The following is a 21,411-nucleotide window of genomic DNA, read 5'->3' as shown; positions in this document are numbered from 1 at the left end:
GTTTTGAACGGTTTGAACTGAGCGCGATCGCCCAATTTATAGGCTGGAACCATGGCGGCTCGCGGCCCGCGACGCCTGCTGTTAATTCTCTCGCGGCCCGCGAGCGACCTAGGCTAGGCTCTAGCCTTGACCGATCACCACCGTAGACCTCACACGCGTTAGGACACGTGGCATCACGAGGTTTCGCCTGGTGTCAAGGGGTCGCGGCCCGCGACGGACGTACCTAAGTGTGTCGCGCCCCGCGAGGACCTTGAATAATTGTTTTTATTCGATTTTTGTAAATATAAAGGTATTTTAGGGTTATTTTTTGTATACAGGGTGTATTTTAAGACGTATAGGAGTATGTAAGGGGTTCTGGTAGAGTTGTTATAAGCTTACTAGCGGTTTGTAGACACGATGTCCTTGAACATACCCCCATTTGTGTAAACGACAATACACTTCACACAATACTCCCCCTAGTCTGGCCAACCCCTCATTGTCGTGTCCTATTATGGTCTTGGAACACTAGCCTGGTTCTACGAGAGCTCTAGGTTTGCGTACCCCACAATGTCATTCGAAGCGACCCTACTTCTCTCTCACATAGGTGATTCCCATGAATCATTAAAAGCATCATGGTTATTTGATTTCCTGACATTGCTAACCTTAATATGCTTAACCTCACTTCAATATCACTGATTGGAATGGAATAGGAAGTATTTTAACTCCCTTTTATTTGGTTTGGGGTACTCCCCCATAGTGACTTCGCGTTGGTAATATGATTAAGTTTTCCTATGGAACTTAGATCTTGGGATCTGCAGTCAACTAAGTTAGGCTTCCCTCATATTCCCATTTATTTTCATGGGCTTTAGTCCCATTCCTATTGACGACATGTGAACTAACTCTTTGCTTAAGCCTTTCGTTAACGGGTCCGCAATGTTATCTTTTGATCTCACATAGTTAATTGTGATAACATCCGTTGAGAGTAGTTGTCATACCGTGTTGCGTCTACGTCGAATGTGCCTTGATCTGCCATTGTACATCGAGCTTTGAGCTTTATCAATCGCTGATTGGCTATCACAATGTATACATATAACTGATAAAGGCTTTGGCCATCTTATATAATATACTATTAATAAAAACAAAGAATAATATTATATAATATAATATTAACTAAACTAAAAAATAATCGTAATAAAAAATTGTAGATCCAAATATATTAAAAGATAAAAAAATGTGTGTGTTATATTATATTAAAGATAATATGCATGAGTTTTATATTTATCATAATTCTTTTATAAATTAATTATATAATAAATTAATGAAAAAGCTAAACATTGTCCCTATTAGAATTTTTTCTCTCATAATATACGTTTGGTAATTATATGAATATTAATTTTAGAAATATAATTATTAAATATTTTTATGTAACATATTTTATAATATTGTCTTTTACAAATATAATGAGTTTTTATATTTTTTAGAGTTAATTAACACAAATGATCCTTGTGGTTTATTGAAGATAACACATTTGAGTACGAACATAAAATTAAAAAAGCGTATTTTAGTCATTTTACATTTATTTAACAGAAAAATGAACGGCAGTTAGCCTTAATACTCAAAGATGTTACAAAATCAAAACCATAGAACCTGGACCTGTTAAAAAAATAAGTTAGTATCAAAGGTGTTACTTTCAATAAACCACAAGGACTATTTGTGTAATTAACTCAATTTACAATTTTCACGATATTCAACCCGTGTAACACACAAGTATGTAAGCTAGTTTGATAATAATTTCAAGGGGGTTGTGGGATAGGTGAGAGCCAGTGAAGCATCGGACCCAGGAAGGATATAGGAACACTACCCCCGCTCAAAAATGGAAAAACGTTTTCACAGAAAATCAACGATCCTTCGCCAATTAACGAGGACGAGTTGGAAACCATTACAACAGTCATATGTTTGTTATATGTGAATTTTAATATATAAATACACAAAGATTTAAGATTTTAACCACACCACTCTCATTCTTTTCTCAACAATTTTTTTAACCTCTCTCAAATGGCAAGAATACGTTGGACCGAAGAAGAAGAAATAGCCTTGGAAACGACTTGGGTGAATGTCATCTAGCACATCATGCCGCCCAGAACCGTATCATTTTGGAATGCAATCCTTCACCAATTTCGTCAACATTTGGGTGATATTGAATATTGATCGCTCGTCAGTGCAAATTCATTCGAAGTGGAGGGATATGAATCTCAAGGCTTTCAAATTTAACAGATTCTTTAACCGCGTGATGAATGGCGGTGACAGGCTAACAGCGGCGGGTGCGATTGACGAAGCTGATCGCAAGTACCAAACGCACTACAAATGCGGATGACTAGAATTTTAATTTAGTGTACTTTTATTATTTCGATCATGTAGCTTTTGGTTTTAATTAGGTTGTTTTACTTTTAGTTATGTGTTTTTTTTACATTATGCACCTTTTTATTCTTAAGTATTTAGTTTTAACTTTTAGTTATATTAAGATCTTTTAAATATATATTAACGTTTTAAAGTTTAATTTAAACAAAAATTTTGTTATGGGGATTTTTGGGAAAACTAAGACGACACCTTAAATTTTGGGGGAAAATTGAGGAAAATAGGGAAAAAGGCAAAAAGCTAATGTGGCACACATGGAAGTATGAGGAAATGAGACGACTCCCTCCCATAATACCAAACTAATAAAATTTAGTGAATTGTATCTATACATGTTTTTATTATACATAATGAGCGATGCCATTTTAACGTTAAAACTACCAACAAAATTATAGGTTGCGGCTAGTTCTTTATGCTTGTGAGCATGGTTGTAAACAAGGTCTCCAAGGCCGAGTATTCCCTGAGTAATCATTCCAAGGTAGGCTGTCGAGGCGACTTTCTTCAACTTCGCCTAATTACTTGGAATCGATCAAACACGGTCAACCTCGGCTAGAATCAGATCTAGTAGGTTAACTCGGGCCGAGTTTGACTTTAAGCAAAATAAAACATAAATTCTATGCCTATGATATCAAAGAATGAATATCATTTTCACGTATTTTGTTATAAATATTAGTAAATTTAGGTTATTTGACATATATTTAATTTTCGAAAACTAATTCCTTTATAATTTAACATGTCCGAGTACTCCCCGAGTACTCTCCGCCTACGCCAAGTACTCTCAACTCCTCGGTCGACCGAATAGGGAGCGTCTAGCAACTTTTGCAACCAATTCTTGTGAGTTTAACAAAGCAAATGCATTATTATGTTTGGGTAACTCTAGATTCGAGCTCATCTAACCTCTACTAAATTTTACCTTTTAGCGATTCAATCTCGAATAGATTACTAGTGAATAACGCATTTATACTATGTACCCTCTTTTTGTTTTTCTTAAAGGTAAGATTCATAGTGTCCTAAAAGTGAAACAACGATTGTAACTTTTACTATGCAGGCAGGCGGACTTTTCTAGAGAATCAACCAAAAAGACCATCGACTCATGAAATTATTGAATTATCCCCCACCCAAATTTCTTCGAACACTTTGGGATTCCTTAATTCCATTCACAACTAATAACTCATAACAATACCTGCAATAACGTCCATATTCATTCACCCATTACCTTAAAACCCACTCAACTCAAACTAACCTTCTTCCTTCACATCCAATTCTCCAATTTCAGGTCGTTTTCTTACCAGCAAATTACCCTTTTTTTGTTCTTGTTATTGGGTATGTTTTATGTGTGTTTTGTATGTTGTAATTTGAATTGAAGTGGGTTTGCATGATTGGTTGATGTTATTAGGTTGTTGTTTTGCTTGTAGAGAAGAGAAGTGAAAGTGGTGTGTGATGTCTTCTGCAATGGGGAGTCCAACAAATGTTTTCTGGCATGAATGTGCAGTTGGGAAAGGAGAAAGGCAAAAACTTGTTAATCAACAAGGCTGTGTTGTCTGGATCACTGGTCTTAGTGGCTCAGGTTTCCAATTAAGTCTTTAAGTTCCGATTTTAATTTCGACCCGTTTTATCGCTAAACATGATATAGCAGGCGCTATTTCATCGCTATCGCTACGTGGCATATAGGTAGCTTGTGTCACTGTTGACTGCTATTCGCTATTGATAACTATGCTTCAAACCGGTCGGTCACGTTAAAAGTTGCTCAAACTGTATTTTCAACGCATAAACTCTCCTAAATCATTTGTCGCATAAAACCGTCTTTATCATTGTTTAATGTCATGTTTGACGCTTCACGCGACCTATGCAAAGCTGATTAACCAACAGGGGTGTGTTGTATGGATCATGGGTCTTAATGGGTCAGGTTTGCAGTCGATTATTTAAGTTCTTAATTCCGGCCGCCCGTTTGCTTATAGATGGGTCAATCCATGATATATTTTATCTAGGGGTGAATTTCAAATTTTGTCCTTTATCCTTATAGTGAATTTCAGGCGGTGTCCTTTATCTTTCAAATTGACGAGTCTTGTACTTAATGTTTTAAAATCTTGCACGTTATGTCCTTTAGCCCTAACCCAGTTAGATTTTTCTGTTAAATCTGGTCATGTGACTTGCACATGAGGGCGTATTTGTCTTTTCACCAATATAAGGATTATTGTGCATATATCTAATATCTAGGGGGTATTATGTCAAATGAGTCGATCAAGTGGAAGGTGGCTCAAACTGTATTTTAACTATTTTTAGTTAACCTTCTAAATCATTTTATAACGTCGGATACGTACATGGTTACCCATTTGACCGGTCACCTGACCTATGCAAAATGATCCGTTTTGTGCATGCTTGAGGTGACAAGTAATATCTTAACGGCTTTCCAATGGTTTTTGCAGGCAAAAGTACACTTGCATGTTCATTGAACAGAGAACTGCACTCCAGAGGAAAGCTATCCTATGTTCTTGATGGTGACAATGTTAGGCATGGATTAAATAAAAATCTCGGGTTTTCACCCGAAGATAGAACTGAAAATATTCGCCGTGTTGGTAAGTGTTTTCTTTTTATTTACAAATTCATTTTATTTTATCCCAATCTAAGGGTGTTTGGATTTGCGTTTTGCAAATATTTATTTGCGTTTTACAACTTCAGACATAAAAAGCACATCCGAACGCGTGCTTCAACGAGAACAAAGTTATAAAAATTCTGACACGGATTCGATTTTGTAATCATATTAGGAGAAGTATCGAAGCTGTTTGCAGATGCCGGCTTAATCTGCATAGCGAGCCTGATATCTCCTTATAGAAAAGATCGCGATGCATGTCGTGCGCTGATGACAGATGCAAATTTTATAGAGGCAATGCTTCTTTCTGTGTGTGATTTCTGTCTGTGTGTGTGTGTGTGTTTTAATGTGTTAAAAGTATCTACTGATACATTTTGCAGGTTTTCATGAACATACCTCTTGAAGTGTGTGAACGAAGAGACACTAAAGGCCTTTACAAGCTCGCACGCGCCGGAAAGATTAAAGGTAGCATTTTCACTTGAATTTTTGATCTTCTGAATCTAAATATGTTAATAGTTTCTATTCATTAAAATGCCATTTTCGTCCCTGAAGTTTGGCCAGTTTTGCGACTTTCGTCCAAAGGTTTGTTTTTCCGCATCTGGATTGGATCCAAAAGGTTTGAAATCTTGCCATTTTCATCTTGCTCGTTAACTCCATCCATTTTTCTTTGTTAAGTCAGGGGTATTTCCGTCTTTTTGTTAACGTTAAGGGAAATTCGGTTTTTTTCATTTTGTGTACAAGCATTTAGCATAATGTACAAGTATTCACTTAAAGGGCAATACAGTCTTTTTTTCATTTTATGTACGAAAATACTCTTGACTTAGCGGAGAAAAATGGATGGAGTTAACGAGCCGGATGAAAATGGCAAGATTTCAAACCTTTTGGATGCAGATGCGAAAAAACAAACCTTTGGACAAGAGTCGCAAAACTGGGCAAACCTCAGGGACGAAAATGGCATTTTACTCCATTTTGGCTTTTAGAAATTTGACACCATTGTGAGTTAAACTGGAAAAAAAAGGTTGTAGGGTATATGCAGGAGATGGTTGGGTTCTGATTCTGTCTCAATATTTTTCACAAAAAAAAAAAAAAAATCTTTTTTGATCATTTTATAATTATTCTTTTGAAATGATAATAGTTTTTCTAACACTCTAAAACATTTGATTATTACAACTAATTATCCAAACACCATACACACCACATTGTGGAATTTAGAAATAAAAACGAAAAGCCTAACTCAAAACCGACGCTTATATGTTGACTATTGTTTGCGGCCTAGCTTCATGATAGCATGTCGTGGGCCCCTTAGTGGGGACAGACTCTTCGAAGTTCGAACCACTATATTTAGACTTTGAGTAAAGTACACGGACGATCCCTGTGGTTTGCACTTTGTAACACATTTAGTCCCTAGCTAACAAATCTGAAGGTTTTAACATGTCCAAGTTAGGGACCTGATGAAACAATGGTTAACCGGGCAGGGTTAACACACTGGTCTCGTCAAGAAGGGTTAATCCCTTCCTCTCGGAGATCGCTGGCTGGGTCACCGGTGGATGATCTCCTGCACAAGGAAACAAGCCGTGACTCGTAACAAGGAGGATGGGGTGGGGGGTGCTCCTTGTTACCACTCTCCGGCGTGAGAATCAGTAGTTTGCTTGGGAAGCAAAGCAAGATAATAGTAGTAGTGAGAGAGTTGTGTAGAGATACCTCAAACCTGGTTTGGGGTCGGTATTTATAGCCGAGGAGTGAAGGAGGAGATTGATGGATGGGCTGACGACGAGCTGCACCGTTGCAGGTGTGTCAGTCTCGCCGGCCGTGGGGGTTACGCCACGTCAGCCCATTGCTTTAATAGCTCTGACAGGGGACTGTCGCCGGCGCCACTTGCCTCGTGGTGTCAGCCACTTGCCTGGCGTGTCAGTCCACTTGTTGGATATGCAGGGTGCGGTGCGAGCCGCATCGCTGCATGCGGTAACGTCTGAAGTTACCGCGTCTCCTACTCGTGATCAAGAAATACGCGAGATGCGGTGTTGGCCGCATCATCGTATGTGGAGACTATTTGCTGGCTTCCCTTGTCGTGACGAAAATGGCCATATGATGCGGTGCCAGCCGCATCGATATGCTCATCTTCTTTCGTACTTGGGTCAAGCTATTCATCTTCGAACCGAATGGGTTCGAAGGATGTGACCGCATGGGTGCGGTTTGCTTACTGGTAGGGGTTTGTTTGATGCGGGTAATGGTCGTTTTGGGACCATACCCCTTCAAGTCCCCCCAGTCTAGTGTTGCTACCTTGTGCAAGTTGCACGTGGGAGGAGTACTGGACTTATGGTGTAGGAAGGTAGTGTGGCAGTCTGGAGAAAATTTTAGGCCAGATCAAACTGGTGATCTGGTAAAAAATCCGGCTATGCCTCTTCCGTACCGGTGAAGGGATTTCGCTTGATGCGAAATTCTCAGCCGTTACATGTCATCAGGTGGGTTGCCACCTGTTGTTGTGTTGAAGGCCTGTTAGGGACCTTCATAGTAATGCTGCACAAACTTCGAACCAACCTCTTGGATGGTGGTTCGAAGGTTTGCACATGTTTCGAACCTCTTGGAGGTGGTTTCTTCTTCGAACCATTTGCCAGAATGGTGCACGAAGAAGAAAAGAAAAACTTGTAAACCAACCTTTGCGGTCGGGTTTGAAGGTTTTGGATGTTGGGTTAGAACTTTGTTCAAGTTCTATGTTCAGCATCCTATGATGAGATGACCATCCCTTTTTTGTGGGGTGTTCATGTTCGTCTTGATAGCTCTCAAGTAACCGTACGTTCTTTGCGGTTACTTCGTTGCGTCATTGTTGGCCGTGTTTGGTCGAACAATGTGGATCTAAACTATGGGTAAATAAACATGGTCATAGGCAAGGGGATGCCCATCGTTGTTTATTCCATGCGATCCATTGGTAGGTAAGCAAAGTCCTAAGCAGACTTGTTACCGCGGTCCGTTGGCAGGTAAACAAAGTCATAGGCAGACTTGTTACCGCTGTTCGGACACTTGCTGCTTGATAAGTGCTTGTTTAGAGCACGTATCTGCGCTCTTTCTGGAGCCACTTACCTTCACGCTCCAATACCGAGTTTATAACGAGGTAGCCTCGTTCGGTGATGTGGAGTGAGCTTTGCTCTTCCGTAGCAACCACTCTGCGGAAGCTATGGTTATGTCTGTAGCTCTTTATGGGTGTCTGCGATGTTGCAGTCCCATATTCGCTCAAAGTGTGCTTGTTGCACGGATGTAACTCTTGAAGGTTCAGGAGTCAGGGCTGCTGATGTGCGGGCGCGTAGATTCCGTTCTTTTTTCTGGAGAAGTTGTTCATGCACCCTCTGTGGTTGTGAACCGGACAAGAGGGATTTGAAGCTTGAAGAAAAGGAAGGCAATGCGCTTTGCCTGTTCCTGAGATGCGGTTTAGTCCAAAGAACAACATTGGTTCTGAGCATCTGACACATCTGAATGGGTTCATGTGTGTCACTTCCGCATATTTCACGTGTGCTCGTGAGTGATGCGGAAAAGGTAATATATCCCTTTATAGTATAGATAGATATATTTCTACCTATTTTTTAGGGTATATAAAAAAACGACATGCGGTATGGGTTATGGTGTGGTGAACCAGAAAAACCGCATGCCGCTTAGGTTTTTTGGATAATGTTGTCGCTTTTTCTTGCCTACGTGGCTTGATCGCACGTGTGAGTTGGTAGAAGTTGGTGAGACGTTTCTGCATGTGCTGAAATGAAAGGACATTTGTACTGCCCGAGGCATTAAATGCACTGTAGCAGGGAGTGTAAACGTCTTCTTTGTCAGGCGCGTGGGCGGCCACGCGCGCGTGATAACCGTCAGCTGAAACGGCGCTCGACACGTGTTGTTGCAAGATACGCTCTTTTTGAACGTGATGATTTGCTTTCTTCCTCCGCATTAATTGCGATGGGTATATAAGGGGATAACCGTTTGTGGTTTCCTCTCACTTGGTCGAAAATTCAAAAAATTTGCCGTTTGAGAGAAAGTTGTCATCTGTCTTCTCCGACGATTTTTTCTGAAATTCCGGTGAGGTTTCTAGTGTTTCTGTTCACCATCTTCTGTTTCTTTGATATTTTTGATGGCTGAACCATCGAATCCACACAATGTGGAGGGTGAAAACCCTGAACAGCCGATAGTGGCTGAGGAAGAAGACGAGGATGATGATGTTGATGTTCCCGGTGGTGGGTTACCGGTGTTGAAGTGGACAAAAGGTAGTTTTAAAACCCTGATGGCCACTGTTCAGATGGCCAAAGACTGGAATGCTACTTACCCACAAGTGGGGGACACCGGTGCCGATGCTCCGGCCGGTTATATAACCTTGTGGGCGGATTTTTTCACCCACGGTAACCTTAGGTTGCCGGTGACGGTGTTTGTGGCGGAGGTATTGGAGTATTATCACCTCCATATCTCCCAGCTTAGTCCTTTCGGAATGTTCCGAATTCGGAATTTTGAGTACACATTTCGTGCCCATGGCCTGCCCATTTCAGTGGAGAATTTCCGGCGTTTCTACCAGTTGACGGTGAACACCGGTTTTTTCTCGTTCACTCAAAGGCATGGGAGTCTGAAGTTGATGACACCCCCTAAGGGTGTGACAGGCTGGAAGAAGAGGTTCTTCTACGTGAAAGCCTGTGCGGTCTATGCTAACATGTCTTTCAGGAACGTCGATGTTGGAGTTTCCGATGAAGATATTCCTGTTGCTTCCGCAAAGACCGCGGACTGGTTCTCTAGGCTGCGGCCTATTGAACTCAAGAAGTTGGATAATGACCAACTATGGATATTGCGGATGATGCTCTCTAGACCGGATAGGAAGGAAAGGCCCGTGTTGCGGGAACAGGGTGGTGGTAAGCTCGTTACCCTTTGTTATTTTCCTTATTTCCTAAGCCTTTGTGATAACCTGCATGCATGTATCAGCGGATGCGGTTGGCTTGTGGAGGATGTTTGAGCCTGATTTCAAGGGCCAGGTTGAACTGATCGCGGTTGAGCTGAAGAAAGGTTTTAACCTTGAAATTCTGAAGAACTTCCGCGTACCATCAAAAGCGGTGCTGTAAGCCCCGGTTCCGGGAGACGCAAGAGGTACGTCTTACGTGGCATTAGTTTTTTCGGTTTATCTTTTTGACTGGTTCTGTTGATTGTGTGAATCCAGGTGTCCTTGCGGATTTGGGGAAGTTTGAGAAACGCGTCCCCAAAAAGACTGTGGAGAAGAAAACGGTAAAAAAGACCGTGCGGGGTCGTGGCAAGAGGAGTGTTGAAGGCTCAGCTGCCCCTTCTTCCGTTTTCGAAGCCGCAGGTACCTATCAATCTTGTTCTCGGGGATATACCGATTACGTCGTAGTATCTGACACCCTTGAGGGTTTGGGTGTTATAGGTAGTGGTGCGGCCGCGGGTGGAACTGCTGTGGTTCCCCCCGTTGTTGGAGAGAAAAGGGGGCCAGAGCAGAAAGCTGCTGGTGGTGGTGAACCGAAGAGGCGGAGACTGCAGACCAGGAGAGTTGCTCCGGTGCAGAAACCTGCAGTTGCTGCTGGTAAGTATATCCCTTTTCTTTGTTTTGTATGTACCATGGGTGGGAAATACTCATTGAATACTCTTTGTATTGCAGAATCCCGAGATGCGGGGTATTCTTTTTTTGACATTCCTGCGTCTCCTCCGCACACCGCTGCCGCGGGTGCGGGTGTAACGAAAGAGACGGTCGCGCCCAAGGAGCCTGTGGCCCCTTTTGTTGGGCCAGTTCGTGATCCCCCTTTGGAGAAGACGGTGGAGGCGACTGTTGACCGGATTTTTGATACTGTGGACTCCTCTGACAATCTAATCTCTCCTGATGAGGGTGATGGATTGAACTTGAGGTTTTTAGATGCCGGTAAGCAGAAGTCTGATGCTGAGGTGCGGCAGCAGGATGCTGAGCCGCAGAAATCTCCTGCTGGGGAGAAAGGTAGCGGCTCGTCTGCTGGTGATGCGGGTCACGACGGGCCTCCAATTCAGCCTGGGGAGTCTGAATTGGAGTATTACTACCGCACATATTCCCCGGGTCGCAGTATGGTGTATCACCGACCTCCCTGGACTGTTATGCAGGGGGATGATATCTCAAATGACCCTGCGGCCTGCAAGGAGATTCTGGGTGGTTTGGGCACCCCTTTTGAAGTTGAGCGTGCCCGTGCCGCACCCCGAGAGCTGCGTGTAAACCAGCTCTCATCAATGCTGGTAGGTACTTCCATCGTGGCTAATGCCATTTTGGAAGATTATAAGGTGCTGGGCCACCGCGAGGAGGAGGCTGCTCGTATGCGGGCGGAAGCCGAGAAGTTGGTCGAGCCTGCTCGTGCGGGTGCGGAGCAGCTCGAGAAGGATAAAGCTGCTTTTGAGAAGCAGAAGCAGACTTCGGAATGGGCTGCCGCTGCCCAGCTAAAACAGGTGCGTACCCTTGCTAAACTTCTTGCTGATGAGCGCAAAAGTTGGAATGAAAAAATGTCCAATGAGCGCAAGAAGTGGAATGCATCATGGGCTAAGCAGAATGACATTCTGTTTCATGCTCGGCAGGAGCTGACAAATGCCAAGGCAGCGAATGCTACCTTGAGCCAAGAGAAGGCTGCGGCTGAGGCCATTTCTGTGAAGGCGCTGCAGGCGAAGGCCGACGCCTTGAAGGCCCTTGAAGAGGCCAAAGAAGCCGGGGCTCGTGCCTCAAAGGCCCATGAAGAGGCCGCAGAGAAGGAGAGCCGTGCTTCTAAGGCTCTTGAAGAGGCGAATGCGGAGCGCATTCGTTTAGGCAAAGTTGTTGAAAGCCTGCAGGTACGTTTCTTTAGCGTTGTTGCTTTCGTCTTTATTGTTTTGAAAATATTCACCGAGTGAACTGTTTGCTGTTCTTGTAACAGGCTGAGGTTCAGGCCCGGGAGGTCGCAGTTACGGACCTTACTACCCGCGTGTCCGTTGCGGAGAAGCGGGCTGACGCTGCTGTTGAGGCCAAGGATGCCTTGGTGTCCTCTTTTAACCAACTGGAAGCTGACCGTGAGTGGTTGCGGACTCACGGCATCGCGCGTGTAAGTATCCCTTGCCTTTATATTGGCGTGGATTAGTATTGTAAGACTTATGATTCTTTTATTGCAGATTGTCGAGGCTATAATGAACGCCCCTGAGACCTCATCAGGTTTGGACCTGGTTAAGGAACGTGCGCGTGATGCTGGCTTCAAGGCTGGTTTTAACCGCTGCATTGGGCATATCAATGTATTGTCCGCAGGCGGTTATACTGATCAGGCATCCGGGTTCCGGGATGTGGATACTGAGGGTCGTCTGAAAGCGGCCGTAGCCTCCTTTTATGACACGCCCCTTGCCTGTGTAGGGGAGCTGGACGAGTGTTTGGAGGTTGCGGACTATGTTGACCGCTTGCGGATGCTTTACCCTGATGTGGAAGAGGAAGAACCCGCTGGTGGTGCCGGAGGAGACGCGGGGACCAGCGGTACAAAATAGGGTTTAGGTTGGCGAGTGTGCCTCCTTTTTTGTATTCCTCTTGTATAGAGTAGGAACTTTATGTAAATTCAGTAAGCATCATGTAGATACTTGAATTTTTTGAATATAAAGTTTCTTTGTTCAGTTTGTACAAGTGTTTTTAATTCTTGCATGTCTGAACGTGTGTATGCGTAATCTTTACCCATTTATGAACGGGGTCAAGTATGCTCCATACTTTTGTTGTATGGGTATGCATCAATTCTGTTATTCACCGTGTGAGGGTTTTTAGAATTGCTTAAGCTTTGTAAAAGCTTATGTTACCGGAACTCTACCCATTTGTGAATGGGGTCGAGTGTACTCCATACCTTTGTCGTATGAGTCCGCGTCAATTCCATTGTTTGCCTTTTTGGGGCTCGGGAATTGTGTTTAACAAAACTTGTGTATCCGGCCGGATAAAACATGCAAGTCTGTTTGTCTTTTGCTGGCCTATTACAATATTTGTGTGTGGTTACCACTTTGTATGGGTATCATGAATGAAGATTTTGCCAATCTGTTTTTGGGATACCGCAAAGTGGAACACGCATTTGTAATAGTAATAACAAACAATAATGTAGAAAATTGCTTATTTATTTATTTGCAAATGGCCTGCGGCCCAATAGGTTACATAGAGAGTGTAGGAACATAGCTTACATATAGCAGCGTCTAAGCTGTTGTGCGTTCCATGTTCTGGCGATAGGTTCGCCCTCTAGTGTTTGTAACCTGTATGCGCCCTTCCCTAAGACCTCGCTGATGAGGTAGGGTCCCTCCCACTTGGGGGCAAGTTTTCCTGGGCGCTCGGCATTAGATGCCTCGTTGTCACGTAGGACGTAGTCCCCTGGAGTGAAAGTACAAATGCGGACTCGCGCGTTGTAATACTTTTCCAGTTTGGATTTGTATTTGGCCTCGTTGATGGCGGCGTTCTCGCGCCTTTCTTCTAGGAGGTCCAAATCGATCCTACGTTCCCTGTTGTTGTCTAGCTTTTCGATAGCCAACATTCTAGGAGATGGGAGGCCCATTTCCGCGGGTATCACCGCTTCAGACCCGTAGACGAGGCTGAAAGGTGTTTCCCCGTTGCTTGTTTTTGGGCTAGTGCGGTGAGCCCATAAGATGCTTGGGAGTTCATCGACCCAGCCACGCCTGGCTGTTCCCAATCGTGCTTTGATTCCTTCGACTAAGCCTTTATTTATACTCTCGACTTGGCCGTTCCCTTGTGGGTGTGCGACTGACGAGAATATGTGTTTGATGTTCAGCTCTTCTAGCCATTGTTGGAATTCGTCGGCAGCGAAGTTGGTGCCGTTGTCGGTAACAATGTACATTGGTAAACCGAAACGGCAGATGATGTGTTCCCAAATGAACTTTCTTGTTATCATAGCAGTGGTGGAAGCGAGTGGTTTCGCCTCTACCCATTTTGTGAAGTAATCAACCGCCACTATGATAAATTTAACTGCACCTGGTGCGTCCGGGAATGGTCCCACTACGTCGATCGCCCATTTTTGAAAAGGCCATGCAGTAGTGACGGGGACCAGATTGTTTTTTGGCCGCAAAGTTTTTGGTGCATGGCGCTGGCAGTCCATGCATTTGCGTAATTCTTTGACGGCGTCCAGGTGCATGCCGGGCCAGTAATACCCGGCATTCATGATTTTTGCCACGACCATGCGTGGTCCGGCATGTATGCCGCATATGCCCTCATGTATCTCTCGGATAAGGTATGTGGCATCTTGTGGATTAACGCATCGGAGGAGCGGTCCCAGGTATGACTTTCGGTATAAGATACCGTCTCCCATTTGATAGTGGCACGCTTTGTATTGCAACTTACGTGCCTCTGTTTTGCTCTCGGGAGTCACACCTGACTGAAGGTATGCGATAATTGGTGTCATCTATGACGTTGTTCCGTATTGGATGACGCTGACCTGGCGGAGAGGAACCGAAGGATTTTGCAAAATCTCGATACGTATCTCCTTTGCCAGGTGCTGGAAGCTGGTGGATGCAAGCTTTGATAGTGCATCCGCGGATTTGTTTTCGCTTCGATTAATGTGTCGAATATTGAATGAAGCGAATTTGGATTTTAGCTGCAGGGCTTGCTCGAGGTAGAGGATCATGATATACCCTTTGGCGGCATAGTCGCCGCGTACCTGGCCCGCAACTAACAAGGAATCGACGTGCGCCTCCAGATGTTGCACGCCGATTTTGACTGCTAAACGTAGCCCGGCTAATAGTGCTTCATATTCTGCCTCGTTGTTGGTGCTTTTAAAATCGAGGCGGATGGCATATGTAAGCTCTTGGCCGTCAGGGCTGACGAGTCGCAGACCTGCGCCCGCGCCTTCCTCGTTGGATGCACCATCGGTAAATAGTGCCCATACTTCTGAGGAGGGTGGTGGGGGCGCAGGATTTTGGGATTCTTCGCATTCTTGGATGCGATCCGCTGGTACTTCAGCGGCGAAATCAGCTAAGATTTGGCCTTTGATGGCAGGGCGCGGTTTGTAATGTATTGTATGTGCGCCCAGCTCAATTGCCCATTTTGCTAATCTCCCAGAGATGTCGGGTTTGGACAGGATCGGGACGATCCTGTAATTGGTTAGCACTGTGATGATGTGGTTTACGAAGTAGCGTCGTAACCGTCTTGAAGCATGTACCAGTGCTAGCACCAATTTTTCCATTATTGAGTATCTCGTCTCCGGGTCGTTGAGCATTTTGCTGATATAATAGATGGGTGTTTGAACCCCCGCTCGTTCCACTATTAATACCGCGCCCACTGCGTTGTCTGCAGCGGATAGGTATAAGATGAGTGGCTCATCTTTGCATGGTGCGGTTAGTGTTGGGAGTTGTATCAAACACTCCTTCATTTCCCGGAAGGCCTTTTCAGCCTCTGTGGTCCACTGGAATTGTTCTTTCTTTGAACAGCTTCGCAGGGTTTTGATGAAAGGGTACGACTTGGCTGCGTGGTTAGCCAAGAACCTGTTGAGTGCCGCCAGCCTTCCGGCCAGGCGTTGCATATCTTTCATCGATGCAGGCGATGGCATGCGCTCGATCGCCTGCACTTTTTCCGGGTTTACCTTGAATCCATCTGTGGTGACGATGAACCCAAGGAATTTGCCTTCTTCCATTCCAAACGAGCATTTCCCTGGATTGAGCTTCATGTTGACGCTTCGCAGAGTTTGGAATGTTCTTTCTATATCGGTGAGCATGGTATCTTCCTCCATGCTCATGACGACCAGGTCGTACATATAGATTTCGACACTTTTGCTTATTTGACCGCGGAAAGTGTCGTTCATCAGTTTTTGGTAGGTTGAGCCCGCGTTGCGCAACCCAAACGGCATTTTTGTATAGCAGTAATTTCCGGTTGGGGTCCGGAATGCCGTTTTGTCTTCATCCTCAAGTGCCATTTGTACCTGGTGGTACCCTTTGTAGCAATCGAGGAAACACTTCCACCGAAATGGCGCGAGGTTATCGACCTTTTCGTCGATTTCTGGAAGCGCGTAACAATCCTTGGGGCAGGCCTTGTTAAGGTCCTTGTAATCGACGCACATGCGCCAGCCCCCGGATGGTTTTTCTACCATGACAGGGTTGGATAACCAAGTCTGGTACTTGACTTCCCGCAGTATACCTGCGGAGAGCAGTTCTTCGATCTGCTCTTGCATCGCCTGATTTTTAGCTGACCCAAGGTGGCGTTGGCCTTGGATCACTGGTTTGATACCTGGTTTGGTATTCAAATAGTGCTGCGCTATTTCACGTGGGACCCCTGTCATGTCTGCAGGAGTCCACGCGAAGATGTCTTGGTTCCTGAAGAGGAGCTCCTTCAGGTGCGCTCTGGTGGTCGAGGATAAGGCGTGACCCAATGTGACCTTCTGTTCCGGATGCGTTGGGTTGAGAACCCATTTTTCCGGTTGGTCGACGGGGGTGGGCCTGGCGACCTTTGTCGGACGTGCTTCGTCCGTCATCATAACGTCCTTGCGGGCGTAGATGATTGCAACCCCCGATGCGGTTGGGAAACCAACCGCGGAGTGGGGGACGGATGTGATCATATTGAAGTCTCCTTGGGATTCTCTCCCAAGGATGACGTCATAATTGGAGGTGTGGGGTAAAACCATAAAGTTAACCTCCTCTGTCCGCGTGTGTTTACCATTGGTAAGACGCACGGGAAATGTAATTTGACCTAGGGGAAAGACTGTTTCCCCTGCGAATCCGGCCAGTGGGTAATCTACGGCTTGCAACCGATCTTTGTCCTCTTGGTCAAATTGATTGAAGCATTGCTCGTAGATTATATCGGATGTACTGCCCGGGTCGATGAACAGACGCTCGGTGCAGTAATGGGCCAGCTGGCCTGAAATGATGACGGCGCGTCTGTCACGCGGTCCGCCTCGGACTTTTGGGAAGACGACTTGCTCGTCTTTCCAATCATTGTCCGGTCTTCGTGCCGCTTTGCGCGGCCTACCCTTGCCTCCGTAGATCATGTGGGTGGAAGCCACGTACATGGCTTTCTTTCCGGAGGAGGTACCTTCGTTGTGAGGGGTGATATGCTTGGTGGGCTTTTGTCCACCTGGTAAAAGGTGTTGCAGTTTCCCCTCTTTCAACGCCCGCTCAATCTCCAGCCGGAGACTGATGCAGTTGTTGGTGGTGTGGCCCGAGTCCTTGTGGTACTCACAGTATAGTGTGAGGTCCTGACTTTTCTTGGACTTCATTGGTTGGGCCGGTCGCAAGAATTGTGGGTCTGCGAGGAGGACCTCTCTTGGCGACTGGTTGATCTCGGTCCATTTGCGGTCCCGAGATTCTTTTCTTGGTGCCCGAGTGTCTCGGGCAGGGTTGTAGGATTGTGGGTCAAACGTGTTGGGTTGCGGGAAATACGGTTTAGTAATATCCCGATTTCCTGCATCCCGGTTTCGTTTGTTGGTACGTTTGGACCCTTGGTGGGATGTTTCGGCTTGGGGTTTTGCCTTTTTGACGTGCGGTTCGAGCGACCGCTGTGTCTGGGCATATGTCTTGACTGCGGTCATGACATCCTCCCATTTTTTAGGCAAACCCTCCTTGCCAGAGATGGTCATGATCATCTCTCTGTCTTTGACGGCCCGAATAAAATGGTTTCGCGCCATTTGGTCCGCCACGTCGCCTATCTCTAGGCATTCTTTATTGTAACGGATGACGAATGCCTCGAGCGATTCGTCATCCCTTCGCCAGATGTTCATGACGTCCAGCGAATCGCGTTCGTGGCGTCGCTGCTGGCTGAAATGGGCGAGGAACTTGGCGCGCAAGTCCTCGAAAGAATCCAGTGATCCCACTGGCAAAGAATCAAACCATGCCCTGGCCAGACCGATAAGGGTCTGGGGGAAAAAATTGCACCAGGTGGGTTCGTCCCACCTGCCATTGACGCCTGCGCCTGTGAAGATGTTCATGTGGTCGTCCGGGTCGGTCGAGCCACTGTATTTCCCAATGTTGACTGGGAATTTTGTCGTTGTGATATCGGCGTTGGCGATGTGCGGGACGAATTTTGAATTTTCGGCCGCGGCCCTTGGCCTGTATGGTTCGTGCACAGGGCGCTTTGCCGCCCTGAGGTATGTAGTGCGGGGGTGACTGGGAGGAACATAGTTGCGTCCCCCCGGTCTGCTGTTGGTGTCGTGAGACTCCCCGCGGTAGGTTTGATCGTCAGGGTCGGTATGACCGTACCCTTCCGTGTAAGGTTGCGGGCCCAGTCGGCTCTGGATGCCTGGGCCGCGCCTGGAGGCTGACTGCCTCCTATCTTCCCCATAGGGGCCCAGGCGGGTATGCACTGGCCCTCTGGAGCGGGACTCATATGAGGAAGTATCCTCATTGAGTGTATGGACCGAACAGTAAGATGATCCACGGTCGTCATGTCGGCTTCTGGAAGCCTGACGTGAGTGTAACCTGCCATCGTATTGGAGTATACGGTTGGCAGGTGTGTGTTGTATTGGAGTAGGCCCAGCTTGTACGTTTGCTTCCGTACAAGCGCGGTTGTAAGCCGCTATCAGCAGGTCAGTCTGCTGTTGGTACCAGGAGTGTAAGTCCACGCCTGGTGGAAGCACAGTTGGGGCCTGTGATAAGTCGTGTCCGAACGCAAAGGATGGGATCCTTTGGGTGGACGTGCCAATGTGTCCGGGTTGGGGGGTCGAAGGGTGGACCCCTGTTGGGACCGGGGGATTTGGGTTATCCGCATTGGTGTTTTGGTTATCAGTCATGATCTTGAGAGGGAGAGGGATGGATTAAAAAGTGCTAAGAGTAGCGGTGGGCGCCAATGATGAAACAATGGTTAACCGGGCAGGGTTAACACACTGGTCTCGTCAAGAAGGGTTAATCCCTTCCTCTCGGAGATCGCTGGCTGGGTCACCGGTGGATGATCTCCTGCACAAGGAAACAAGCCGTGACTCGTAACAAGGAGGATGGGGTGGGGGGTGCTCCTTGTTACCACTCTCCGGCGTGAGAATCAGTAGTTTGCTTGGGAAGCAAAGCAAGATAATAGTAGTAGTGAGAGAGTTGTGTAGAGATACCTCAAACCTGGTTTGGGGTCGGTATTTATAGCCGAGGAGTGAAGGAGGAGATTGATGGATGGGCTGACGACGAGCTGCACCGTTGCAGGTGTGTCAGTCTCGCCGGCCGTGGGGGTTACGCCACGTCAGCCCATTGCTTTAATAGCTCTGACAGGGGACTGTCGCCGGCGCCACTTGCCTCGTGGTGTCAGCCACTTGCCTGGCGTGTCAGTCCACTTGTTGGATATGCAGGGTGCGGTGCGAGCCGCATCGCTGCATGCGGTAACGTCTGAAGTTACCGCGTCTCCTACTCGTGATCAAGAAATACGCGAGATGCGGTGTTGGCCGCATCATCGTATGTGGAGACTATTTGCTGGCTTCCCTTGTCGTGACGAAAATGGCCATATGATGCGGTGCCAGCCGCATCGATATGCTCATCTTCTTTCGTACTTGGGTCAAGCTATTCATCTTCGAACCGAATGGGTTCGAAGGATGTGACCGCATGGGTGCGGTTTGCTTACTGGTAGGGGTTTGTTTGATGCGGGTAATGGTCGTTTTGGGACCATACCCCTTCAGGACCAAATGCGTTACAAAGTGTAAACCATAGGGACCATCCATGTACTTCTGGAAAAAAAAAACTGGGGACTAAATGCGTTACGAAACGCAAACCACAGGGACCATTTGTGTACTTTTGGAAATCTAGGGACCAAATCTAAAATTTTGGTAAACCATAGGGACCATTCGTGTAGTTTACTCACTTTTTCTTTCAAACTCCCTATTTTTCTTGTAAAGATGCAAACAAAATAGAACCATCATATTTGAATCTTTTGGTCTTAAAATGGTTGATTCTTGAAAAATATATTATTTGCAAGATTGACAATTTATCTGAAAGTCGAAGATAAATACAACCGCTCAGCTTGGGTCATCATGGTACTAAGGTGGTGTTTGTGACTGCTTATTAAAAATGTTTATCTGCTTATTTTGTCAATTTAAACAATCAAAGTATCTTGAAACATTTATTATTGTATCGAAAGTTCGAAACGCAATAAACAGATAAGCAGTTTTAATAAGCGAACCCTCAAAACTCCCGAAAGATAATCATTATAAATTTACAATCTCATTCATATAGTATCAAAACACTGCAGGCTTTACTGGAATTGATGATCCTTATGAACCACCGCTGAACTGTGAGGTACGTAAACATTTCATTTGAATCACTGTTTTAGAGCTGCAAACGAACTGAACGACCTTATTCGTGTTCGTTTCTTAAGAAATATATGTGTTCACAAACTGTTCATGAACACTTACCCAACGAGATTTTATGTTCGTGTTCATTTTTGTTTGTTTGTTTATTTTAGGCAACGAACGAAAATGAACGTTGATGAACACAAACTAATGTTCATTAACAAAAATGGAAATAAACGAACACAAACAAGCGTTCATGATCAGAATATATAATACAGTGACACTTATTAAATGTTTTATTTGTCGGAATTTTGAAGTATTTAAATAAAATATAAAAACTAAAAACACTAATGAATTATCGAACACAAACGAACACGTTACCAAACGTTCACGAACATAAATGAATAACGCTGCCTCTTTTCATCTTCGTTCATTTAACTAAACGATTTCTTGTTCGTGTTCGTTTGTTTAATAAACGAACAAACACAAACGAACTTTCCACCGAACGGTTCATAAATTGTTCGTCGAACGTTTGGTTTGTTTGTAGCCCTTAATGTTTTTTCTCATTTGAACCCAAAAATGAACCCTGTCAACATCTGATACGAACCTTTTGCAGATCAAGATTGAACAGAAGAATGGAGTTTGTCCCACACCATGTGATATGGCTGCGCAAGTGGTTTCGTACTTAGATGGAAATGGTTTCCTTCGCGCTTAAAAGTTAAAATAAATAATAATCTAACTTTGAACCTTTTGGTTTTAGGAATATGATATGAAGTTATGAACCATGGTTTTGAGTTCATTCTCTAAACTCCTGAAAATGATCATGTAAAGTTGACTACAAAACGTTTGAAAATTCACTATATTATTAGAGTGATGATTGTTAGTATGTTGTAAGCATTGTGTCAGTTTTTATGAATTTTCAAATGGTTAATGTCTAAAAATATCATACCTGAAACTATTGTACTAAAGATAACAGTCCAGTTTTTTTTTTATATAATTAAGCTAACTTTCATCTATTGGCCGGCATTAATCTAAATTTAAAAAATTCCCTTTGACAATCTCAACTTGTAAGAATTTGGGCTCGCATTGATCCTTTTTTGACTGGGTTACCCGTTACCCCGTTAGTTTTTGGCTGAAGTGTTACAAACCTAGTTATTGGCTGATGTGGTTGTTTATCTGGCATAACTAGGTTTGTGTCACACCAACAAAACACTAACTGAGTTATAACCCAGTTAGAAAATGATCGATTGTGACCAAATTCTTACAAGT

General features: G+C 44.9%; 2 protein-coding genes across 4 annotated transcripts; both read left to right on the top strand.

Moving 5' to 3' along the window:
* Window positions 1-3,343: 3,343 nt before the first annotated feature.
* On the top strand, window positions 3,344-21,035 carry LOC110898136 (adenylyl-sulfate kinase 3). 3 transcript variants are annotated; one of them, XM_022144892.2, is made up of 7 exons: window positions 3,344-3,714; window positions 3,807-3,958; window positions 4,818-4,967; window positions 5,157-5,275; window positions 5,362-5,446; window positions 20,103-20,149; window positions 20,759-21,035. In XM_022144892.2, exons 2-7 carry the CDS (start codon window positions 3,832-3,834, stop codon window positions 20,855-20,857), a joined length of 627 nt encoding a protein of 208 aa, XP_022000584.2. In that variant the 5' UTR covers window positions 3,344-3,714; window positions 3,807-3,831; the 3' UTR covers window positions 20,858-21,035. The 3 variants fall into 3 exon arrangements, with proteins under 3 accessions (XP_022000584.2, XP_022000583.2, XP_022000582.2); XM_022144891.2 differs by having other exon boundaries at window positions 3,432-3,667; XM_022144890.2 differs by having other exon boundaries at window positions 3,432-3,667; window positions 3,788-3,958.
* Window positions 8,841-10,656, top strand: LOC118485634. The gene is made up of 4 exons (XM_035981974.1): window positions 8,841-9,852; window positions 9,923-10,084; window positions 10,155-10,298; window positions 10,377-10,656. The coding sequence occupies exons 1-2, from the start codon at window positions 9,090-9,092 to the stop codon at window positions 10,057-10,059; spliced, it is 900 nt and encodes a 299-aa protein (XP_035837867.1). The 5' UTR covers window positions 8,841-9,089; the 3' UTR covers window positions 10,060-10,084; window positions 10,155-10,298; window positions 10,377-10,656.
* Window positions 21,036-21,411: the final 376 nt, after the last annotated feature.

This window comes from Helianthus annuus, chromosome 13 (genome assembly GCF_002127325.2).
Source record: "Helianthus annuus cultivar XRQ/B chromosome 13, HanXRQr2.0-SUNRISE, whole genome shotgun sequence".
In the NCBI taxonomy this organism is placed as follows: domain Eukaryota; kingdom Viridiplantae; phylum Streptophyta; class Magnoliopsida; order Asterales; family Asteraceae; genus Helianthus; species Helianthus annuus.
Note: the sequence above shows the minus strand (reverse complement) of the source record. Positions and strands in the feature narration are given on the sequence as shown.

Bases quoted from the DNA above. Each gene is read 5' to 3' on its own strand.
- LOC110898136 (XM_022144892.2), top strand. From the start codon at position 3,832: ATGTCTTCTGCAATGGGGAGTCCAACAAATGTTTTCTGGCATGAATGT. The intron at 4,968-5,156 runs GTAAGTGTTTTC...TAATCATATTAG, and splicing joins TGAAAATATTCGCCGTGTTG to GAGAAGTATCGAAGCTGTTT. The intron at 20,150-20,758 runs GTACGTAAACAT...AACCTTTTGCAG, and splicing joins AACCACCGCTGAACTGTGAG to ATCAAGATTGAACAGAAGAA.
- LOC118485634 (XM_035981974.1), top strand. From the start codon at position 9,090: ATGGCTGAACCATCGAATCCACACAATGTGGAGGGTGAAAACCCTGAA. The intron at 9,853-9,922 runs GTAAGCTCGTTA...TGCATGTATCAG, and splicing joins GTTGCGGGAACAGGGTGGTG to CGGATGCGGTTGGCTTGTGG.